The sequence below is a fragment of the Clarias gariepinus genome, chromosome 5, assembly GCF_024256425.1.
Source record: "Clarias gariepinus isolate MV-2021 ecotype Netherlands chromosome 5, CGAR_prim_01v2, whole genome shotgun sequence".
Classification (NCBI taxonomy): domain Eukaryota; kingdom Metazoa; phylum Chordata; class Actinopteri; order Siluriformes; family Clariidae; genus Clarias; species Clarias gariepinus.
This window is the reverse complement of record NC_071104.1, coordinates 11,165,351-11,184,301: the sequence shown is the minus strand read 5'-3', so window position 1 is coordinate 11,184,301 and position 18,951 is coordinate 11,165,351. Positions and strand designations below refer to the sequence as shown.

Below are 18,951 nucleotides of genomic sequence, written 5' to 3'. Positions count from 1 at the left end.
CAGCTGTGGTACTTTTTCCTGTGGTTGGCGCGTTGACTAGTTAATTTAGCCTAAGTCACAGGCAACTTTGGTTAAAGAGGGCTACCTGGTTAGCTTACATGCAATTACTGGTGATACATTTGCATACTTATCAAAGGGGGAAAGGTGTAAAATATTGTTATACCTCGGGAGAAATTTGACCGCGGAGTAAATTACTAACTAGTGAAAAACGGGAGGTTAGCAGGTGTGTATATTTGTGAGAAGATCAGTGTTTTGTAACACCCCAGCATTTTATCCTCACAAGCAGTGAGATTAATAAAGTTCTAATCTTAATGTGTTTGCTAACGCTAGTAACCTAACTAAATGCCTGCGTCATGCTAGCACTACAGTTAACGGTTTAGCGTTCATTCATCACTTCAGCATCTTCGTCACTCCGCAAACATTCTACAGAGAAAGATAAAAAGCTCAGACATCTTATCCGTTTCTTTCACACACAGCTGGGGTTCTTTGGCTAACTATAGCAGCTAAATTATCTTACCTCAGACCAGCCTGAAAGTTTAAGTGTAACCTTAACACGGTAACAGTAATAAATCTCACATATAGTAATAATTTTTCAGTCATATGTGACTCCGGTGAGTGAACATGTGTATACAGACCTTGTATTTAACGTCATTTTCCCTTAAATGAACCGTCATCAGCGGTGTGGGAGCTCAAGAGAGACACGAAGCTCTGACTGACAGCCGCTGAATCCACCGGTGAACTTTGGGGGGGAGCCAAGCAAACTTCAACCCAGCAGCTGGGTTACACAAAAACTACCCAACTCTCTGTAAATAACCCAGAAAAATTACCCAAGAGCGGCAACCCAGCGTTTGGGTAGAAAAAACAACCCGTTAAAACTTTTTACACACGAGGTGAACATAACGCTCCAAAGAGTTGTTTCCTACCGCAATAAGGCTTTGGTACACTAATTTGATACGGGGTTTCCCATGCTTTTTCCATGGGGAGGCAGTTTTATTTAAACAGAGTAAAATGAACAAGATTATTGCTTGTTGTGTGTGTCCACTTAAAAAGATTGTCAGGGATTACGTAAAAAATATATGTTAAGGAAAAAATGCACATTGTCTTGTATTCTTAACAAATGCAGATTAAGTTCTAACTTAGATATATTTATGTAAACGTACAAACTTGATTATTTATTGTTGAATACACAGATTTAATTATGCTACATTTACAACATCTCAGATTCATTTTTTTTCAGTGTGGAGATCGCTAGTTCGATTCCCGAGTGATGCTGTAACCTCTCGCAGCCGGAGGTTTTGAGAGACTTAATTGGCCGAGCTCTCTCAGAGGGGAGGGATGAGAGGTAACAGTGCTCCCAACTGAGTGGTAGTATAGCTTTAATGTGGGAGCCCCCTAGTGACGGGGAGGAATTGGATACCACTAAATTAGGGAGACAATGGGGGAAAAATCCCCAAAAATCAATCAATAAATACTGTAAATAAATAATAATACAGCTGCCGTCATACCCACACACCATATTTCTACACTTCTTGATTTTTATATATTTAATTTTTATACCTCACTTTCCTTCTTGTTTGATTTCTATTTTAATTCTATTTTATTTTGTAACTTAATTCCAATCCTTTTTTATTTTATTTTATTGCAATTCTATCATGCAATATTTTCATTGTAGTGAAATCTTTCTATTTAAGATAACAGACAGTCATATAAGCATTTCGCTGTATGCTGTACCATCTTCTGTATGGTTGTATATTTGACAAATTAAATTTGGATTTAAATGAATTTTTCCCAAGGCCAGTTAGCCTGAAAAAAAAGTAAAACGGAAAAAATAAAAAGAACATGTTGACATATTGTTGCTCAATTCTTTTGAATCTTTTGAATTCTTTGAACCATTTCTTATAGAGCTGTACAAAAAGCATCTCTAACCCTAGACTCAGCTCCTCCTTAGAATTACTGTAGATTCTAGTCCTCCTAGCTCGTGCTATGGGATCCCTAAATGTTTTACAAGCCAACTTTGAGATGCTTAAGCGATATAGCATAAGCAGGAGTGCAATTATACTAAATTTTAGCACAGCTGTGATTACCTACGTCACTCTCCGTGAATCACTAGGTCACTAAGGATATAAAAGCCTTTTGTAAGCAGGAAAAGTGGGAGTAAAATGATTGACCAAATAAAGCAATGGATGAATAAGGACCCGTGTTTTCATTGTTTTATAAGGATGTCTAAATAAAGGGGAAATTCATATTCAGTTATACAGTATGTGTTTTATGTTTATGTATTATTTTTATAGTAATATGATATTGATAGATTTTTGTAATAATTAATGTGAAACCTATTACAGTTAAACAGTGCCTTTACAATAATATGGTAATTGCTACTAAAAATGAAATATATTTCCATGGCGGTATTTTATTTAGTTCTAGCTTATAATACAATATGATCTAACAATGTGTAAACATAGTGCTGAAATAACTTTCCTTTATTTTATGTTATTATTTTTTTAAACATTGCCTTTTTTTAACAGCAGGTCCATGTCCAGTTTTTGTCCTTGAGACAGAAACTGAAAGCCAATCCACAATGTGCCAGACATTTAAATGTTTTTTGTTAAACTTACAAGCATTTTCCAAGACTTCTCATCTTGTATGTACAGGTTGGAGTCCTTTAGGGAAAAGGGCTTATGGCTGTATGACCTTTTTGATTAGACTATACCCTGACCGGAGTCCAGATTAGATTTTACCAGGATCTGAGCATGCATTGAGTTGACATTTGGAATCCTAAAGTCGAGATTCTTTGATTCTTTTGAGGGTGTTGGCCTCAATGAGCATGCATGATGGCTGCTATGTGTGCCCTACTGCATAATGCACTGAGGAAGGAGTAAATTTATCTGTGAGCTTCTAACTTAGGATGATCAGTTAAACAGAAGGTTTTCAACACCTCACAACTCAATTATTGAATTTCTGACCAGGTATCTCAGTTATATTCAATTACCCTGGCCCAAGATTTTTTTTCTTTTTTTTTTTTTTTAAGATCGCCAGTTATTAAATTTAAATAAATTAGTTTAAACTGGAAAATCTTTTAAGTTTTTTTTATTCATTAGCAATATAAAACTGTTAAAAAAGAAAGCAAAAAGTGTACAATAATAAACACCAGTCTCGATGGTTTGTACAATATAAATACATAAGAATACACTTTCTGCATTTTACACCTGCAGTCCAGTAAATTCTTAATGCAAGTAAAAATTTAATTACTAATTTAAATAAATTCACAGCAAAAAATTCTGGGTAGGATGATAACTCTTGTTAAAATAAATCAAAATAACTAAAAACCAGAAAAAAATTACGATATATCTCACAGATTAGAAAACAAAGCTCTCATTGTGGGTTGTCAAAGCAATTCAACCGATCTTAAAACTTAATTTTGTACACCAAAAGTCCATCAGGTGATTGGGACTGACACTAGGAAGGCCCTGGATCTCCAGTAACTGGGCATGGGGTACCAGCTTGAATAGAACTCGGGCCTTTCAAATTAAAAATTTATTTGTCACATACACAGTCATACACCTACACATACTGACCATTTTTGATTCATACAAATTCACATTTCATACAAACTTAAATAATTCTTTTGACTGTGTAAAGCTGCTTTGCGGCAATGAAAATTGCTAAAAGCGCTATACAAATAAAATTGAATTGAATTGAATTGAATACACAGTACGATATGCAGTGAAATGCTTACATGACCGCCCGTGACCTCAAAAATAAAAAAAGTAAAAAATAATAACAAGAAATAAGAACGAGAAATAGAAAATAGAAAAGAGGCATAAATAAATAAATATCTTAACTATAAAAAGTAGAACAAAATATACAAGTTTTCAAAATATATAAGAAATATAAACCTATATTTGGCATGGCATGTGATAAGTCTACCATTTAACCACTGATGTCAAAAATGACACTATCTGATGCTTAAATTTCACAGTATCCCTTTTTTTACCCAAAAAATTTAATAATGCAATGTTTGGATATGTTTAAAAGCTGTCTTTTAAAAAAAAAAAAAAAATGTTACATTACTGTAAATATGTAAAAGTAAAAGGGTGTAATTGGAAGAAAAACTCATGTAAATGCAGATAAATAAAAAGGGAGTGGTGTTTCCATTTGGGGGTTTAAAGCCACTGATGTTCTCATCCGGCTCTGAGTGGTGGATGATTCAAAAGCCCACAGACAACAGACTGACATGATCAAAACCTGAGATGTGATGCGATGTGAAGCTTAGTGTGAATGTTTTTAAAAACAGTGCTTATTCCTTAGGAAATTGTCCTAAATACAGTATGTTCTGTGACGTGAGGAACCATATAGAGATTATACTTTTAAGTTTTTAGTTTTAAACAATTAATAACCTACATAATGAAGTATACACAGTAAGTTACTTCCCCTTGCTGCTTGTGAAACTAAATAAACTTATTTGGATTGCATAATACCAGATATTAAATTAACATGAATGTGTTTCCGTTTGCTTTTTGAAATAAAATTAAATATAATGAGAAACATTAATTAATTTAAATTCCCTCCCTCATAGCCTGTACAACAAATTATTTTCACAATTATGATTCACAACTTTAAACTGATCATTGAAACTGCACCTTATTAAAGCCATTATTCAAGCTGGATATGGCACTAAGCAGTCTAACAGAATAAAACACAACCTATGATATCATATTGGCCATTGAGGCAACCACATTCTTAATTAGATGCTGTTTTAAGCAGAAATGTAAAGTTTTTAAAAAAAATATTTCTACATTTGTAATTTGCAAAAATTAAAGTGTTGTCTAGGCAGCATAGTGGTTTAATGATAAGCACTGTGGCCTCGCACCTCCAGGGCTGAGTTTCCATTCCCTGTGTGTGGAGTTTGCATGTTCTTCCCATGCTTGGTAGGTTAACTCCAGGTACTTCGGTTTCCTGATATGCTAACTGGCATTCCCAAATTGCCCAGGGTGTTACCTTGTGCCTCAAATTTTCCTGGGATTGGCTCCAGGCTTCTCATGACCATGTATAGGATAAGCCGTATAGAAAATATTTTTTTTTAGTTAAACAACTAAATACAATATTCAAAACAGCACTCCAAAATAGTGCAGTAGGTTTTACTGACTTTCAGGGCCTGTATTTGACCCTGAGCTCAGGTTGCCTGGTGGATTTCCTCTAGGTTCTCTGGGTCCCTCCCAAAAATGTAGGTACATTTGATACACTAACCTCCTAGGTGTGAATAAGTGTGTTTATTCCAGATCTACAGTAATTCCAGGAGAAATTGCAGATCAAGGTTAATGCACATATTGGAGTTTGGCTTACTGGAAGAAATCCACAAGTTTGTGATATCATTAGACAGACTTCTTCCATTTAATAAGTTGTGGGATAGACAGAAAAAAAAATTGACTAAGTTACTTTTAAAGGGAGAATGGTGGTCATGCCTTGAAACTCTTAGGTTGTGGGGTAAAAATTTCTGTTCTTATTCAGGGGCAGTGGTAGTTTAGTGGTACTATGAGTTACCCATTAAAAGGTCAATGGTTCAACCCTCAGCTCTACCAAGCTGCCACTGTTGAGCCCTATTTTAGGGCACCATATGGCTGATCTGCACTCTGACCCCAACTTTGTAAGCTGGTATATGCAAAGGAAAAAAAATCACTGTGCAGCAATGTGTATGTGACAAAGACTTAAACTAAATGTACAGTATATGTGGAGTTTGCATGTTTTCTTTGTGGTTTGTTGGTTTCCTCAGGTTTCCTCCAAAGACATGTTGTTGACTAGTTGGTGTTTCCAAATTGTATGAGTGGGTAGTGTATTAATGGGAGGGGTAGTGTGTGTGTGCACTTGTACAAGCTCTCAAACTAAAGGAAATTTATGAATTTCAGTTAGCAAATTGCTGGTCTTTAAACTGTGGGAGGAAACCGGGGTACCCGGAGGAAACCCTCCAAGCATGAGAAGAACATGCAAACTCCACGCACACAGACTTGAAGGTGGGATTTGAACCCTCTATCCTGGAGGTGCAAAGCCACCGTTTTAAAAACTATAGCACCTCCAGTGGGATAATGCAAATGAATTAATCAAGCCATCCATTATCCATCTAGAAATCACTTGAGATCACCTAGGGATCATGGAGGCCAATAGTGACCATTTTATTTGTTCCAATTTTTAAGACCATAGTAGGACCTTCAGTCAACATTTGCACACTATGGCCAACTTGAGAATGCCAATTAGGCTAATCTGCATGTCTTTGTACTGTGGGCAAAAAACTGGAGCATCCAGAGGAAACCTACCATGGAAAACTCCTTGCACAAGGACCCCATGCCGGGAATTAAACTCGGACCCGGGAGATGCGAGGCCACAGTGCTAGTCACTACGCCACCGTGCTGCTGAAGCAATAAATCAATTAACTCTCACTCCCTCATAGTCTATATTGCTTTGTCCTGTGTACAGGGTTGTGGGGGCCTAGAGCCTATACCAGAAGTCATAGGGCACGAGGTGGGGTACACCCTAGACAGAGAGTTAGTCAATCGCAGGACACACACTCATTCACACAGGCAATTTTGGGAAGTTCCCAGAGGAAAATCCCACCAAGCATGGGGAGGACATGCACACAGACCCTAAGGCGAGAATCGAACCCAGACATTTGAGACGCAAGGCGAAAAAAATAATTAATGATTAGTTTAACCAATTGATAAATTGTGCTTCTGTGTTTTGAGTATTAACTGTCAATTAATGTAAATCTATTAGTGTCCATATACAAGTATTAGATTTTGTCATTATTGTTATTATTATTTGTATATATATATCAGTAGGTGGCAAACTGGTTCATACTAAAATAAGTAATAGTCAATGTTATCAAATCAATACTTGACTATAAAACGACTTAGACTGCCCTGAAAGTTTTATAAGCGTGGGTTGTGTGGCTGAATCCCAAATCGATTCATGTCCCGTCCCCGCGTACACTATATACGGTTCGAAATAGTCGGGTATACACCCTAAGTAGGACACTACATATTCCCTGTTGAGCTATTTGGAATTCAGCCTGTAGCATCTTCAAGCATTGGATTTAACAAATTAGTCGTCCTTAAAGGTGCCTGAGCGTTAAGAGTTATCACCAAAAAATATTCTTTAGGTAAAAACAAACAAACAAACATTGCAGTGAAAACAACACTTGGGATAAAAGTAAAAACCAAAAAACGAATGACGCCCGGATTTTGCTGTTTATCGCCGAAATTTTTGTTCAAAGCAGTTCCGTTGGAAAGAATCCCAGCAGAGGCAGGACCCCTGAATGGCGGCGTCCAGTCACTCCAGGGTAAGATAGCGGCTCACTTTATATTCACTGTGTGTTACAGTAGGAGCGTTCGCGATGTTCCGTTTTGTCCCCGTTACTACTGCATAACTTAAAACACGGGTCACCTTTAAATAAATAAATTATTAATAATAACAATAAAAACGTATGACATTTGTAACATACGACATATGCTTTATACACTACACAGAGAGCTGTAACGTTACATATCAATTAAAAAAATAAACTTTCCTTACACACTCTTTAGTTTTCTATGAAAGAAGGAATAACCAGTTATTTTCCACTACCCGCGTGTTTTTTCTCTGTGTAATTAATATAAATGCATGACGTTTGAAGCAGCAGCACAATTGCAGCTCAGTTAATTGTGTGTGTGAGCTGAGTTAAAGCTACGTGGCACAGTGTTGTGTTTAGTCCAGGGCATCTTTATGTGCAAACTAACCTCTTACTTATATCAAACACCCTTTATGTTAATCTGTCACAGCGAGTATATCACACCACCCTAGGAAATGTGTTCAACTTAAACTGGGACTTTTGTGCAGAATTAAGTAATCCTGAAGTAATCTCTCTATATACTGTAATCCGCTGCTACACAAATTCACTTAACACAATGTTTCACTAGTGCTTGGATACCATCAAGGTAGAATGTATGTTCAGGCTGCCTGCTTCACTTTTGAAACACCGGCCTCCCAGGAACTCCTTTAATGGCGAGAGATCCCAGCCGAGTTCCTGCAATGTGCAAGTTGTGTTGGTGTTTGAGTGTGTGTACAGACTGATCTGTCTTATCTGCAAGTTGGTGATAAGTCCGAGGGGTGGCACCATGTCCAGGTTGTATCCTGCCTTAGGTCCTTAGGTGCCTAGGTCTCCAGACCCCCTTTGACTCTTGCATATAAGACGGATCAGTCTCAAAGATAGCGGCTCACTTTATATTCACTGTGTTTGAGGTGCGTTTGTGATGTTCCGTATTGTGCCCGTTACTACTGCATGACTTAAAACACAGGTCACCTTTAAATGAGTGTGTTTTTTTTAAGGATCAGGAACGCCTGCAGTGGGTTACGAGGCACCTCATCTGGGGTAGTTGTTCACGGATGTACTGTGGTTGGTCATTCGGCTGCTCCCGGCAAGGGGTCGTCACAGCGTTCTTGAAAACATTTGCGCCATTTAAATGTTTTACTGTTGCTAAGACATTAATTACCGTCGTCTGTAAATGTCAGTCAGTTTTACAGCTTCATTCACAAGAAAGACACGGACGTCCCGGTTTATCTTTTAAACGGCTGATTTTATTCTGCTATATTATTTACATTATAAATTGTATATATTTTACAAACAGAACTACAGTGTACCGTGTAACTATCAACGAAGATATCCAGTTGGCAATAACTACAGTACCATGGCTACATGCAGCATATGCCTAGCAACAATTATAGTGAAGCAAAAGAGAGGTACTGCTTTGGATGTCCATGCTGATACAAACAAGAAAAAAATTACTAAAAAAAAAAAAAAAAAAAAAAATGCAATTTCCACATTTATGGTTGAGAACGGCTTAAATTACAGTAGCTAATTTGACCTGTTTGCAACAAGTACTAAGGATAGTAGTTTTTGTTTTAAAAAAGACTATACTGTCTTTTACCAATTCTGGTCAAGGTTAAGTCTCTAAGGTATAGTCACACTTAAGCTTTCTTTGTTGGTTCAGAGAAAAAATCTAATGTGAATCTTTGAATGTGATTTAAAGTTTTGCACAACTTTTTTTTTTCAGGCAAAACACATATTTCGAACTACAGTAATGCAATACAATTGAGTGTTGCATTCGGTACACTGTACAGAGAACTGCACTTTTAATTGCAACATTCTAATGCTTTAATGTTGAATATCCCTTTTTTTTTTTTTTTGGTCTTCATAGCATCGGACGATGAGGGTCCTCAGCTTGCTGCTTGTCCTGATGCAATTGCAGCATGCGTACTCCGCATCAAATGGTGTCACAGCCAGTCTAAAGGCAAAGTGGCCCATGACTCCGATTTTACTGGAGACAAGGTAGAGCTGTTTGGTGTTTTTTCTGCGCTCACACCTTACTGACTAAACATATCAGTTTGTTCTGAGGATTAACATCTCCACACTTGCACTCACACATTTATGTAAACAAATATTGCTTTGCATGTATAATTTGACAAAAGATAAAAAAAAAATCCTGGGTGGACATCCTTTAAGTGTGGTGATTGCATCATTTTTGCCAGGAGTTCTAGAAGTTAAACGTGACTGAGGTTTAATCCAGCCATATTTATGCATTGTTTATGATAATAGTGTTAATGATGGCTATTTTGCTGCAATTTTTAATGTATTTTCTTTAATCCTCAGTGAGTTTATTGGTGAAGGTGGAGATGACAAGTTTTGGCAGTTTGTTGATACTGTGAAGGAGTTGACCGTCTACAAAAATGGAGGTGAGGACCAAAATCCCTTTTCATGCATGACTATGCTTTTCACATTATTGTGTCCTCTAATGTTTGTTAAGGTAACTAGAACATATTCACTCGCTGAGCACTTTATTAGGAACATTTGTGCACCCATTCATTCATGCATTTACCTAATTAGTTATTCATATTGCAGTGCATCAAATTATAGAGATATCAACCATTAGAATGGGAACAAATTTAAACACAGTTATTTTGATCCTGTTTTTTGGTACCTGATGGTTTGGTCTGAGTATTTCTAAGTTCGATACAGTATATGTTAGTCAAGATCAGACAGCTGAGACTGCAGTGGCACAGGATCATCAAAACTGTACAGTTAAAGACCAAAAAATAGACATAGAAACCTAGACTGGTGTAATGAATACAATTTATGCTGACACACATAGGAGCGTGTGGAGGGAAAGAAGTTGGCACAAACAGAATAATTCCATGGACACAACAGCCCAGGTTGGTGGGGTGGTGTACTGTAATGGTGTGGAGAATGTTTTCTTGGCACGTCAATACCAAAAAGTCATAAATGGCGAAGCATTTTAGAGTGTTGTTGTGCACCATGGCTACAATTTGTCCCAACTTCTAATGTCTTCTTCCAGCATGCTAATTTTATTTTATGATCATTTTTACAATTTTAGCCAAAGTAATCTAAATGGTAATTAAGATTGAACATGGCAATCTTAATGAGTTTCAGGTTCTTCAGTGGCTTCCTCAGTTCCAGGATCTCAATCCAGTAGAGAACACCCTCATGATGTGGTAAAATGGGTGCGTCATAGGATAGGAGTGCACCTAAAAAATTATGCGATTATGTCAGCATGGACCAAAATCTTAAAGGAATTCTTTCAGAATTTTTGAAATCCGTCCCATAAAGAATTGAGGAAAAAGGGAGACCCTTTCCAGTATTAGTACAGGGTTATAAGTATTAGTAAGAGGGTATTAAAGTGCTCTGTGAGTGTAAATACTGCATGAGATGTGTGTTATTTAGCTTTCTGTCATTAATGCTTACTGCTAAAAACATCTAACTGATCAAAATGATCGTTCTCTTCTCCCCCACAGAATCTGTCCGATCATATTATAACCTGATCATTAAAAAGGCTGGTCAGTTCCTGAGCGATCTCCAGATCAGCCTGCTGAAGTTTGCACTCTCCCTCAGAGCGTACTCACCTGCTGTACATGCATCCCAACAGGTGAGACCTACTCATGCACAGCCTGGCTATGTAAAAACCCAATCTATATAATTTACCCCAATTTTCTATGGAGGCATGTTGCTAATAATAAATAATAGAGACATAAGGTCATTGGAAAAAAAAAAAAAACTCAGGAATTAATTATCTAGACCATTAAGCAAGTGAGAGCTCAAATGTGTCTGTCTTCTCCTGTGTTTTGGTTGCACGGATAGCTAATTAATTATAGAGCTTGTGTTTCTTCCCTCAACATAATTTAACAGTCTTTAGGTAACATTTCAGCTATTAGCTGTGTTCTTTCAAATTTCTGGATTGCACAAGAAAGGCAATATTTATTTATTTATTTACTTTTATATATACAGTTTATATATACAGTTTATATATATATAAAAAACACATGAATATAATAACTTTCACGGATTAAGTTACCAAGTTAGTTTTTAGCAATTATGTTGACAATTTTAAATTGAGTGCTTTAAGACCGGTGTTGCCAGATTTCATAAAAAAAAACCTGTACTGTACAGTTTTTTAAAGTGGGATTACAACAAATATAGGATTATTAGTTTTATTTCTAAACAAATTTTATTGAATATTTAAGCAAAACCTTTGTGTTCTATTGCCCAAAAGGTTTGCTAGTTGCTAGTTTGCTATAAATTTGCTCATAATTTATTTCTTGAAAGAAGCAAAATGATCTTTGAATAGAAAAAGTCGCTCATGTTTAAACTTTTAATAAAAGTTGGCTAAAAATAAGATTAATTATCCTATAGTTGGTTTGTTGTAAGTGCTAATTAAAAATGTACTAAATTCAAGCATATTTCAATTGCCAAAATGTAAATTTATAATTTTTTATTTAATTTATGAAATTTCTTATTTTTTTAAATGTCATTCAAAATTAACCCATTAATTACGCACATCTTGTTAAACTCTGTAAACAGTTGGAATCTCTAATTGGAATGATTTGGATCAGATTAATGTAATATTTTTATTACATAGCAGTTTTTGTATTTTTCAAATGCATCCTTTGCTATTGGATATTTGACCTTTTTATAGATTGCCAGTGATGAGCCTCCACCAGATTCCTGCTCTGCCTTTGTCTCTGTCCACGGTCTACACGCTTGCAGCACTAAGGACATGAAGAGCCTTCTGAAGGGTGCTGCAGGCAGGTAACACACTTTCAACCATTGTCGGATTTCTTGAAGTAATGTTTTCTTCTTTTGTTCTGAACAGAAGTTAATTTTAGCGCTTTTTTTAGGCGAATGCACTGGAAAATGCAGTAAGCCTCTTAATTTAGGAATTGCATTTGTTCAAAGGCTAATGGTTTTGCTTGCTTGCTGTGTCTGAGGCTGGCATTATAAGTGATTAAGAGGCTGTCAATCCATGGCTCCATTAGTGGTAGATTAAAAGTACACAATGTATGCATTATGGTTTTACTGATTACCGCGAGAGCAGAAACTCAGAATTGTGATATATAATGCAAAGGATTTAATGGGCTTATTCACTCATGCACACACTTTCTTAAAATAAGTTAATACTAACTAAGCTTTTGTGTCTGCCAGAAAGGATATATTCGATCATAATATTCAACCCTACAGGTTGCAAATATGGCCGAAAGCGAAACACAATAACTGCAGTGCTTCAATCACAGTATACTTATTCAACCGTAAAGTGCGAGCTAAACAAACCAAGCCAGGCCATTTTATAACACAAGCATATCTGTCTGTGGAAAGCTGTTTCGTCAAAGGGAGCCTGGTGAATCAGTGCTCATATGAAATACACTTAATGATCAAAATCTAAGTCAGGTTTTGTCTCTCTCTCTCTTTTTATATATATTTACAGGCCAAAGCCGTACTTGTATAAGAATGATCATAAGTATCCAGGGGTCAATGGGACAGATCTTCCTGTCGCCATACTTTACGCTGAAATCGGCACCAAAAAGTTCAACTCGTTCCATAAGGTTCTGTCTGAAAAAGCAAAAGAGGGAAAGCTGATCTATGTGCTGCGCCATTTCGTTGCTGTAAGTTGGTTTCTTGTTCGATAAATGCTGTAATTTATTCAACATTTTATTCAACATACTGCCAAAGATAAAACTTGATGGTTGCAAATGGTTAATTGTAAGTTCTTGTATGTTTTAACAGAAGCCAAAGAAGCAGCATATGCTTCTGTCAGGATATGGCGTGGAACTGGCTATTAAAAGTACTGAGTACAAAGCGGTGGATGATACACAAGTTAAAGGTAGATATTAGGGTATACAGTTATCAAAATCTTATTGAATATGTCACTAATTTTGTAAGAATAATTAAGCAGGCAATATGCGTTTTTTTTTTTGTTTGTTTTTTTTAACCTCCAGATTCAAAATCGTCAACCACTTTAGAAGAGGATGACCCAGATGATGTCCAGGGGTTTTTATTTGCCAAATTAAGGTGAAATTATACACGTCCTACACAATTTCATTTTTTTTTCCTTTTATTACATTTCCTTACTGTTACATATGGTGGTATTTACAAGTATTGTTTAAGTCAAACCAGGACTTTTGATAACAGAACACAGCTATGAGAGTGAAAGCTACCATAAGTTATTTTAGCTAAAGCGTGTTTCACTAATGCTTGTTTCGGGCCATATACGGGTGATGTGACAAAAGCTCCCAGTCGAGTTCCTGTAAAGTGCTGTGGTGTGGGTGAATGATTGTGTGTACAGTTCCCACAGACAGATGCATCTCTTCCACAAGTTATGTCAATCTTTCAGGATCAGTTGTTTTACTCGCTGAATGAACAGCAGTGGGCTCATTCAGGGAACTACGGCCTCCTTTAAAATGTTTGGACCATTCAAATGTTTTACATTTAGACATTTGCAGGACGCCCTTATCCAGAGCTTTGCTTAAGGGCCCAATAGTGGCAACTTGGTGGTCGTGGGGTTTAAACCTGGGATCTTCTGAAACCTAGTCCAATGCCATAACCACTGAGTTACCCTTGGCTACCAGTTTTTTTTTAATTCTCAATCGCTTTTACACCTTCACTCTCGATTTCGACCCAGGTCCTGGTTTGACTTGAACACCCCTCGTAGAATATCATCAATTATATTGGATCCCGAAATGCAGCAGGATTATCGTCCCTATCCTCTCTCTGCAGGGAGTCTCATCCAGAGCTGCAGGAGCAATTAGGAGAATTGAAGAGGCATCTGTTGGAGAGTACGAATGACATGGCACCCCTCAAAGTGTGGGAGCTGCAAGGTAACCACACTGCATTTATTAATGACCCCCTGGAGTCCAGGGCTCTATGTGTGCCCAAGCAGCTTCATGCAGGGTGAAAAGAGCGATCCATGCATGCCTTGAGAAATGTCTGGGTGATGAATGGAGAATGAATGTTGTGCTTTCCGCCTGAGATTGGTGCAGTGATCTGTTCTGCTGCTACGTGCTGACTGCTGAACAGATGCTAATGACCAGCAACCAGGTCCTCTTGATTGTATTTGTTCTTTAAGGAAAATAGCAGAATCTGTGCATTTTATGTATCTGAATAGAAATTTAAAAAGCCTTCCTAATGAGATCATTTCCATACTCTATGGTAAACAGACTTATTCTTAATAATTGCTTTTCATTTTTATGACTATGAAAAGCCATGAACGTATTTTCCAACATTCTAATCATCATCTTTCTTTTGAATATATTGCAGTTAACTACAAAACTTTAACAAGACGTGTGCGGACGTGCATTAAGTCCTTACTAGCCACTAAAACAGCATAACATGTCTTATCCTAGATTGTCCAGTCTCTGAATCTGCATAGCTACATAACTACATATCTCAGCGCTTTGATGATGGTGGTGCAAAACACTAACACGCTACAAGAAATGACATCTTAATGAGTGAAATGTGGTTGAATCCAGCCATAATTTATCTTAAAATACATTTAATACAAACCAAACCATATAAAACCTTTTAATGTTGGTTCTTATCTAATTTCTAATGAAAAAAGAAAAATTCCGCAATTTTCTCCCTAATTTAGTCGTGTCCAATTCCTCCCCGTCACTAGGGGGCTCCCACATTAAGGCTGGGCTGAGGACTATCACGTGTTTCCTCCGAACCCCGCATCAGCCGATCGCATCTTTTCGAACTGCTCGCTCATGCACCGTTAGGGGCGGCGTAACACACTCGGAGGACAGCGCTATCCGCTCCTTTCGCTTGTGTGAGCTCACAGCGCCCCTGATTGGCTGTAGAGCCGTGATTAATGTGGAAGCACAAAGTACCTCTCACCCCTCCCTTCTGAGAGAGCTCGGACAATCAGCTCTCTCTAGACATCCGGGTGCGAGAGGTTACAGCATCACCTGGGAATCAAACTTGCGATCTCCAGATAATAGGGCGAGTTTTCATTTCATTAAAATTGCACAAAATTTTGCTTTTTTCATAAGAAAATAAAATTCTAAAAACTAACATCATTATCTGATAATAGAATAAGACATTTTTCACTTGCAGTTTTAGTAACATTTGACCAGAAATAAGCTTTAAATGCTTATATTTAGCAGGTTTGTTACAGTAGATTCAAGAAAATTTCACTCGTTAAGATGCTAAGATTTTTTTTTCAGTGCACATTTCCATTTCATGTTCAGTTAGGTTTGACACCCGGTAACTGCAAAGGCCGTAGCATGTGATTCCTTGTAAGCTGCTAAATAAATAAGAGACCAGCTTCATTACAATAGGATAAAGGTGTCAGAAGAACTTTGTAATGGACTAAAGACATAGCAGCAAAAATCCACAGATCAATCGATAAATAAATAAAGTCTTAATCCTCAGCATGTTTACAAATCACAGAGCATGATAGGATGTGTACATCTGTATACAATCAATTGTATTTTAATATGCCTTCTATAATTAAGTGATTTCAGTCATTTCTTTTATATTACATTTTTAATAAGACTTGTGCTGTATTTGGAGAAATTAAATGGTGCCTCTACACTGTATCTTATTACTTCTTCTAACTCAAAAGACCTGAGTTTCCAAGCAGCAACCCGCATCATGTCTGTACCGAAGTTTGATTCCCTTAAACTGATGCAAGATCTCAGCCAGAATTTCCCCAGCAAAGCAAGGTGAGAAACAAACACACACACATTGTTGTGAAACGTTTACTTTTTGGTCTATTTTTTTTTTTTAAACTAACCTTTTAGCAATCCTTCTCGGTTCTGTAAAAGATTTCTGATGGCTGGCTTGTGCGCTGCCTCCAAGTCGATTTTATTGTGTGATAGTTCTTCAGAAAGCTTTATGTGCAGTAAGGCGTAAAGTGCTGAGTCAGCCGCTGTTTACAGTGAGTTAGCTCAGCAGATATCACACCTTAAAGAGTGCAAATTTCTGAGATTAAAAAGAGGGTTTTTATGACTCGCCCGGGACGTTGGAAAGAGCTGATGGTGAGTGTGCATGTTTTACTGTCCCCACAGATCACTGACCAGAGTAGCTGTAAACCAAGAAATGAGAAAAGAAATTGAGGAGAACCAAAAGGTGCGGTTTAATAAATGCTCTTTTGGGGGAGAGGGAATCTAAGGTCCATCCTATACCTCTAGGATTTTTTTGTACAGTTTAGAACAATATAACAAATATATTTCTGCTTCTACTGTGCTGATGTTCGTGCCTTAGCGACTGAGTAAATCTCTGGGAATCCACCCTGGAGACGCTAGTCTCTACATCAATGGAATGCACATCGATCTGGATCTTCATAACCCCTTCAGGTTAGTCTTAGTATCGGTCTGATGAAACCACTTATTTTTATTTATGAGCTAATAATCGGTTACGCATAGTACACACAGTGTTCCTTTTTGGGGGGAAAAGTGGTAAATGACTTGCCAGAATAAGTGTGTGTGTGAAGATAAAGTGTGTGGAGTTGTGAAAACCTGGCAGGGAATATCTTCAGCCTACAGTAGACGTACAGTATGTAAACACTTTGGCCTTAAATATAGATAATGATCTATGTTTCACACATTCTAAAAAAATATAAATTTTTGACCTTGCTCACTGTATCAAAATTCCACTGGGTCAACATTTTAAATAGATGGCTCCTCATTTCTACATATTAAATTAACTTAAATGATGTAGATTAAGTTAAAGAAACGAAAACAAGGGTTTTTCAATTGTGCCAAAAGACACAATTGAAAAATTGGTTGGTTGTGTAACAACCTCAGCAGCAACCTCATTTCCCCTCTCGTCTGTTCCAACCGCTCAGCATTCAGCATTACCAGTATATTAATCACCGGCCCGACGATCTGTCATCTCCTTCCGTTTCTCACTGCTTCATGCCTTATGTTAGATGCTTATGCTTGAATGATTCATACAGTAGGTCACTGTGTGGCAAATCAGCAACAGCAACAATGTTATGCAAATATAAAAGGAATAAACTTTGGATACCAGACACATCATCATTCAAGAAGGAGGCACAAAGTAACACTTAAGAATAAACAGATTGGTGGGTACTGTGAAACTGATCAACGAACAACAAAAGCAGTGAAGGACTTGCAGGCATCACATACCAAAGTATGTACTTTTGTAGATGTATTAAAATCTATTATATCACCATGGCCTGAAATGCTCTTGGACAGTTAAAGAGCCCCTACTTTAAGACCACCGTATAAAATCCAGATGGTCACCAGGATGATAACCTAGCTACTTTATGGTCTTTTCTCTAATGAGATAAAAGTAAAAATTAGACCGCTTGACCATATTGTTCATCTATGTAAAAAGTGTAAGTAATCACTGTTTTAATTTAGGTTAATTTTTACTTGAAAGAACTGGTGTAGGTTGTACATAGAATTGAATTGTATTGCTTTCATATATAAATAAGGAGAAGCAGCCGTCATGGGCATATTTGGATGATCACCTTCGTGAACTGGTTTAAAATCTAAAAAATAAACAAATATTTAAACGCAAATAATCCATTGCATAATTCCATGTGTTGTTTTATAGTGTTAATGCATTCCTTATTATTCCAAAATCATAAAGTTTTCTATATGCATGTGTGTTCAAAAATTTTGACTAATAGTATAAGAATATAAATATAACACATTTTTCAGCATATCACAACAGATTAAATAATAATAGATTATTAACATTTATCAGTGCGCGCCTACTGCATATGTGATACACATTGGCGACCATTTCTTTGTTATTCCCTGGGCAGCATACTGGACATCATCCGAGGAGAGGCAAAGCTTTTGGAGGGGCTTCATAACCTTGGCATCAAGGGCACTACATTGGGCAAGTTTCTGCGCCTTCCTGTGACCACTGTGGAGGACAGCTACGCTCTAGACATCCGGCACGCTGCCATAACGGTGAGGTTAAGGAAAACTCAGGTTTGGGTTTGAAAAGAAATGGAAGCTAAAAAAAACCCTCCAAAATTTAAAGGTCTGAATTAAATACGTTTTAAATTATCCAAATTGATTTATGGTATTTTATTGTGTTTTAATGTTTTTTTTATATATAAAAATATAATAAATAAGTATAATTAAAAGTGACATTAAATTGGCCTTAAGTGGCATTAAATTTTTTTTATTACTTGTGTTCATTTCTATATTTCAGTGGGTTAATGATATTGAGACCGATTCCACATACCGGAACTGGCCCTCCAGCATTCAGGAGCTGCTCAGAGCCACGTTTCCCGGTGTGATTCGACAAATTCGACGGAATTTCTTCAGTTTGGTTAGTTACAACCTTATCGACTTGACTTCATGGTAGCGTAGTTCCATGACACACTATACTCCCTGAGCACGTTTTTAGGAACTCCTGTACACATGCTCATTCATCATTATCGTTGTACCTTTGGGTAACATTCACATCAACCAGAATACGGGGGTGAAACAGTGATTGAGATAGATGGGCTACAATAGCAAAAGATCACATAGGGCTCCACTCATGTTAGCCAAGAACAGAAAGCCGATGATGCAGTGGGTACAGGCTCAACAAAACTGACTAGCTGCAGACTGAGAAAATCTGACTCTGTTGTGATGAATCTCAAGGCA

General features: G+C 37.1%; 1 protein-coding gene across 3 annotated transcripts in view; it reads left to right on the top strand.

Annotated features, from left to right (window-relative positions):
* The first annotated feature begins 7,283 nt into the window (after window positions 1–7,283).
* Window positions 7,284–18,951, top strand: part of uggt2 (UDP-glucose glycoprotein glucosyltransferase 2) — a 54,529-nt gene continuing 42,861 nt past the window's right edge. For 2 of the 3 annotated variants that reach the window (XM_053497129.1, XM_053497128.1), the window contains exons 1-14: window positions 7,284–7,330; window positions 9,225–9,355; window positions 9,677–9,759; window positions 10,837–10,967; window positions 12,015–12,127; window positions 12,801–12,978; window positions 13,100–13,196; window positions 13,312–13,384; window positions 14,090–14,190; window positions 15,939–16,038; window positions 16,384–16,444; window positions 16,580–16,671; window positions 18,114–18,264; window positions 18,512–18,631. In XM_053497129.1, coding sequence (XP_053353104.1) covers window positions 7,307–7,330; window positions 9,225–9,355; window positions 9,677–9,759; window positions 10,837–10,967; window positions 12,015–12,127; window positions 12,801–12,978; window positions 13,100–13,196; window positions 13,312–13,384; window positions 14,090–14,190; window positions 15,939–16,038; window positions 16,384–16,444; window positions 16,580–16,671; window positions 18,114–18,264; window positions 18,512–18,631 — 1,455 coding nt within the window. In that variant the 5' untranslated portion in view covers window positions 7,284–7,306. Of the gene's footprint in view, window positions 7,331–8,746; window positions 8,767–9,224; window positions 9,356–9,676; window positions 9,760–10,836; window positions 10,968–12,014; window positions 12,128–12,800; window positions 12,979–13,099; window positions 13,197–13,311; window positions 13,385–14,089; window positions 14,191–15,938; window positions 16,039–16,383; window positions 16,445–16,579; window positions 16,672–18,113; window positions 18,265–18,511; window positions 18,632–18,951 lie in introns of those variants that run through there. The other variant, XM_053497130.1, reaches the window with a different exon arrangement.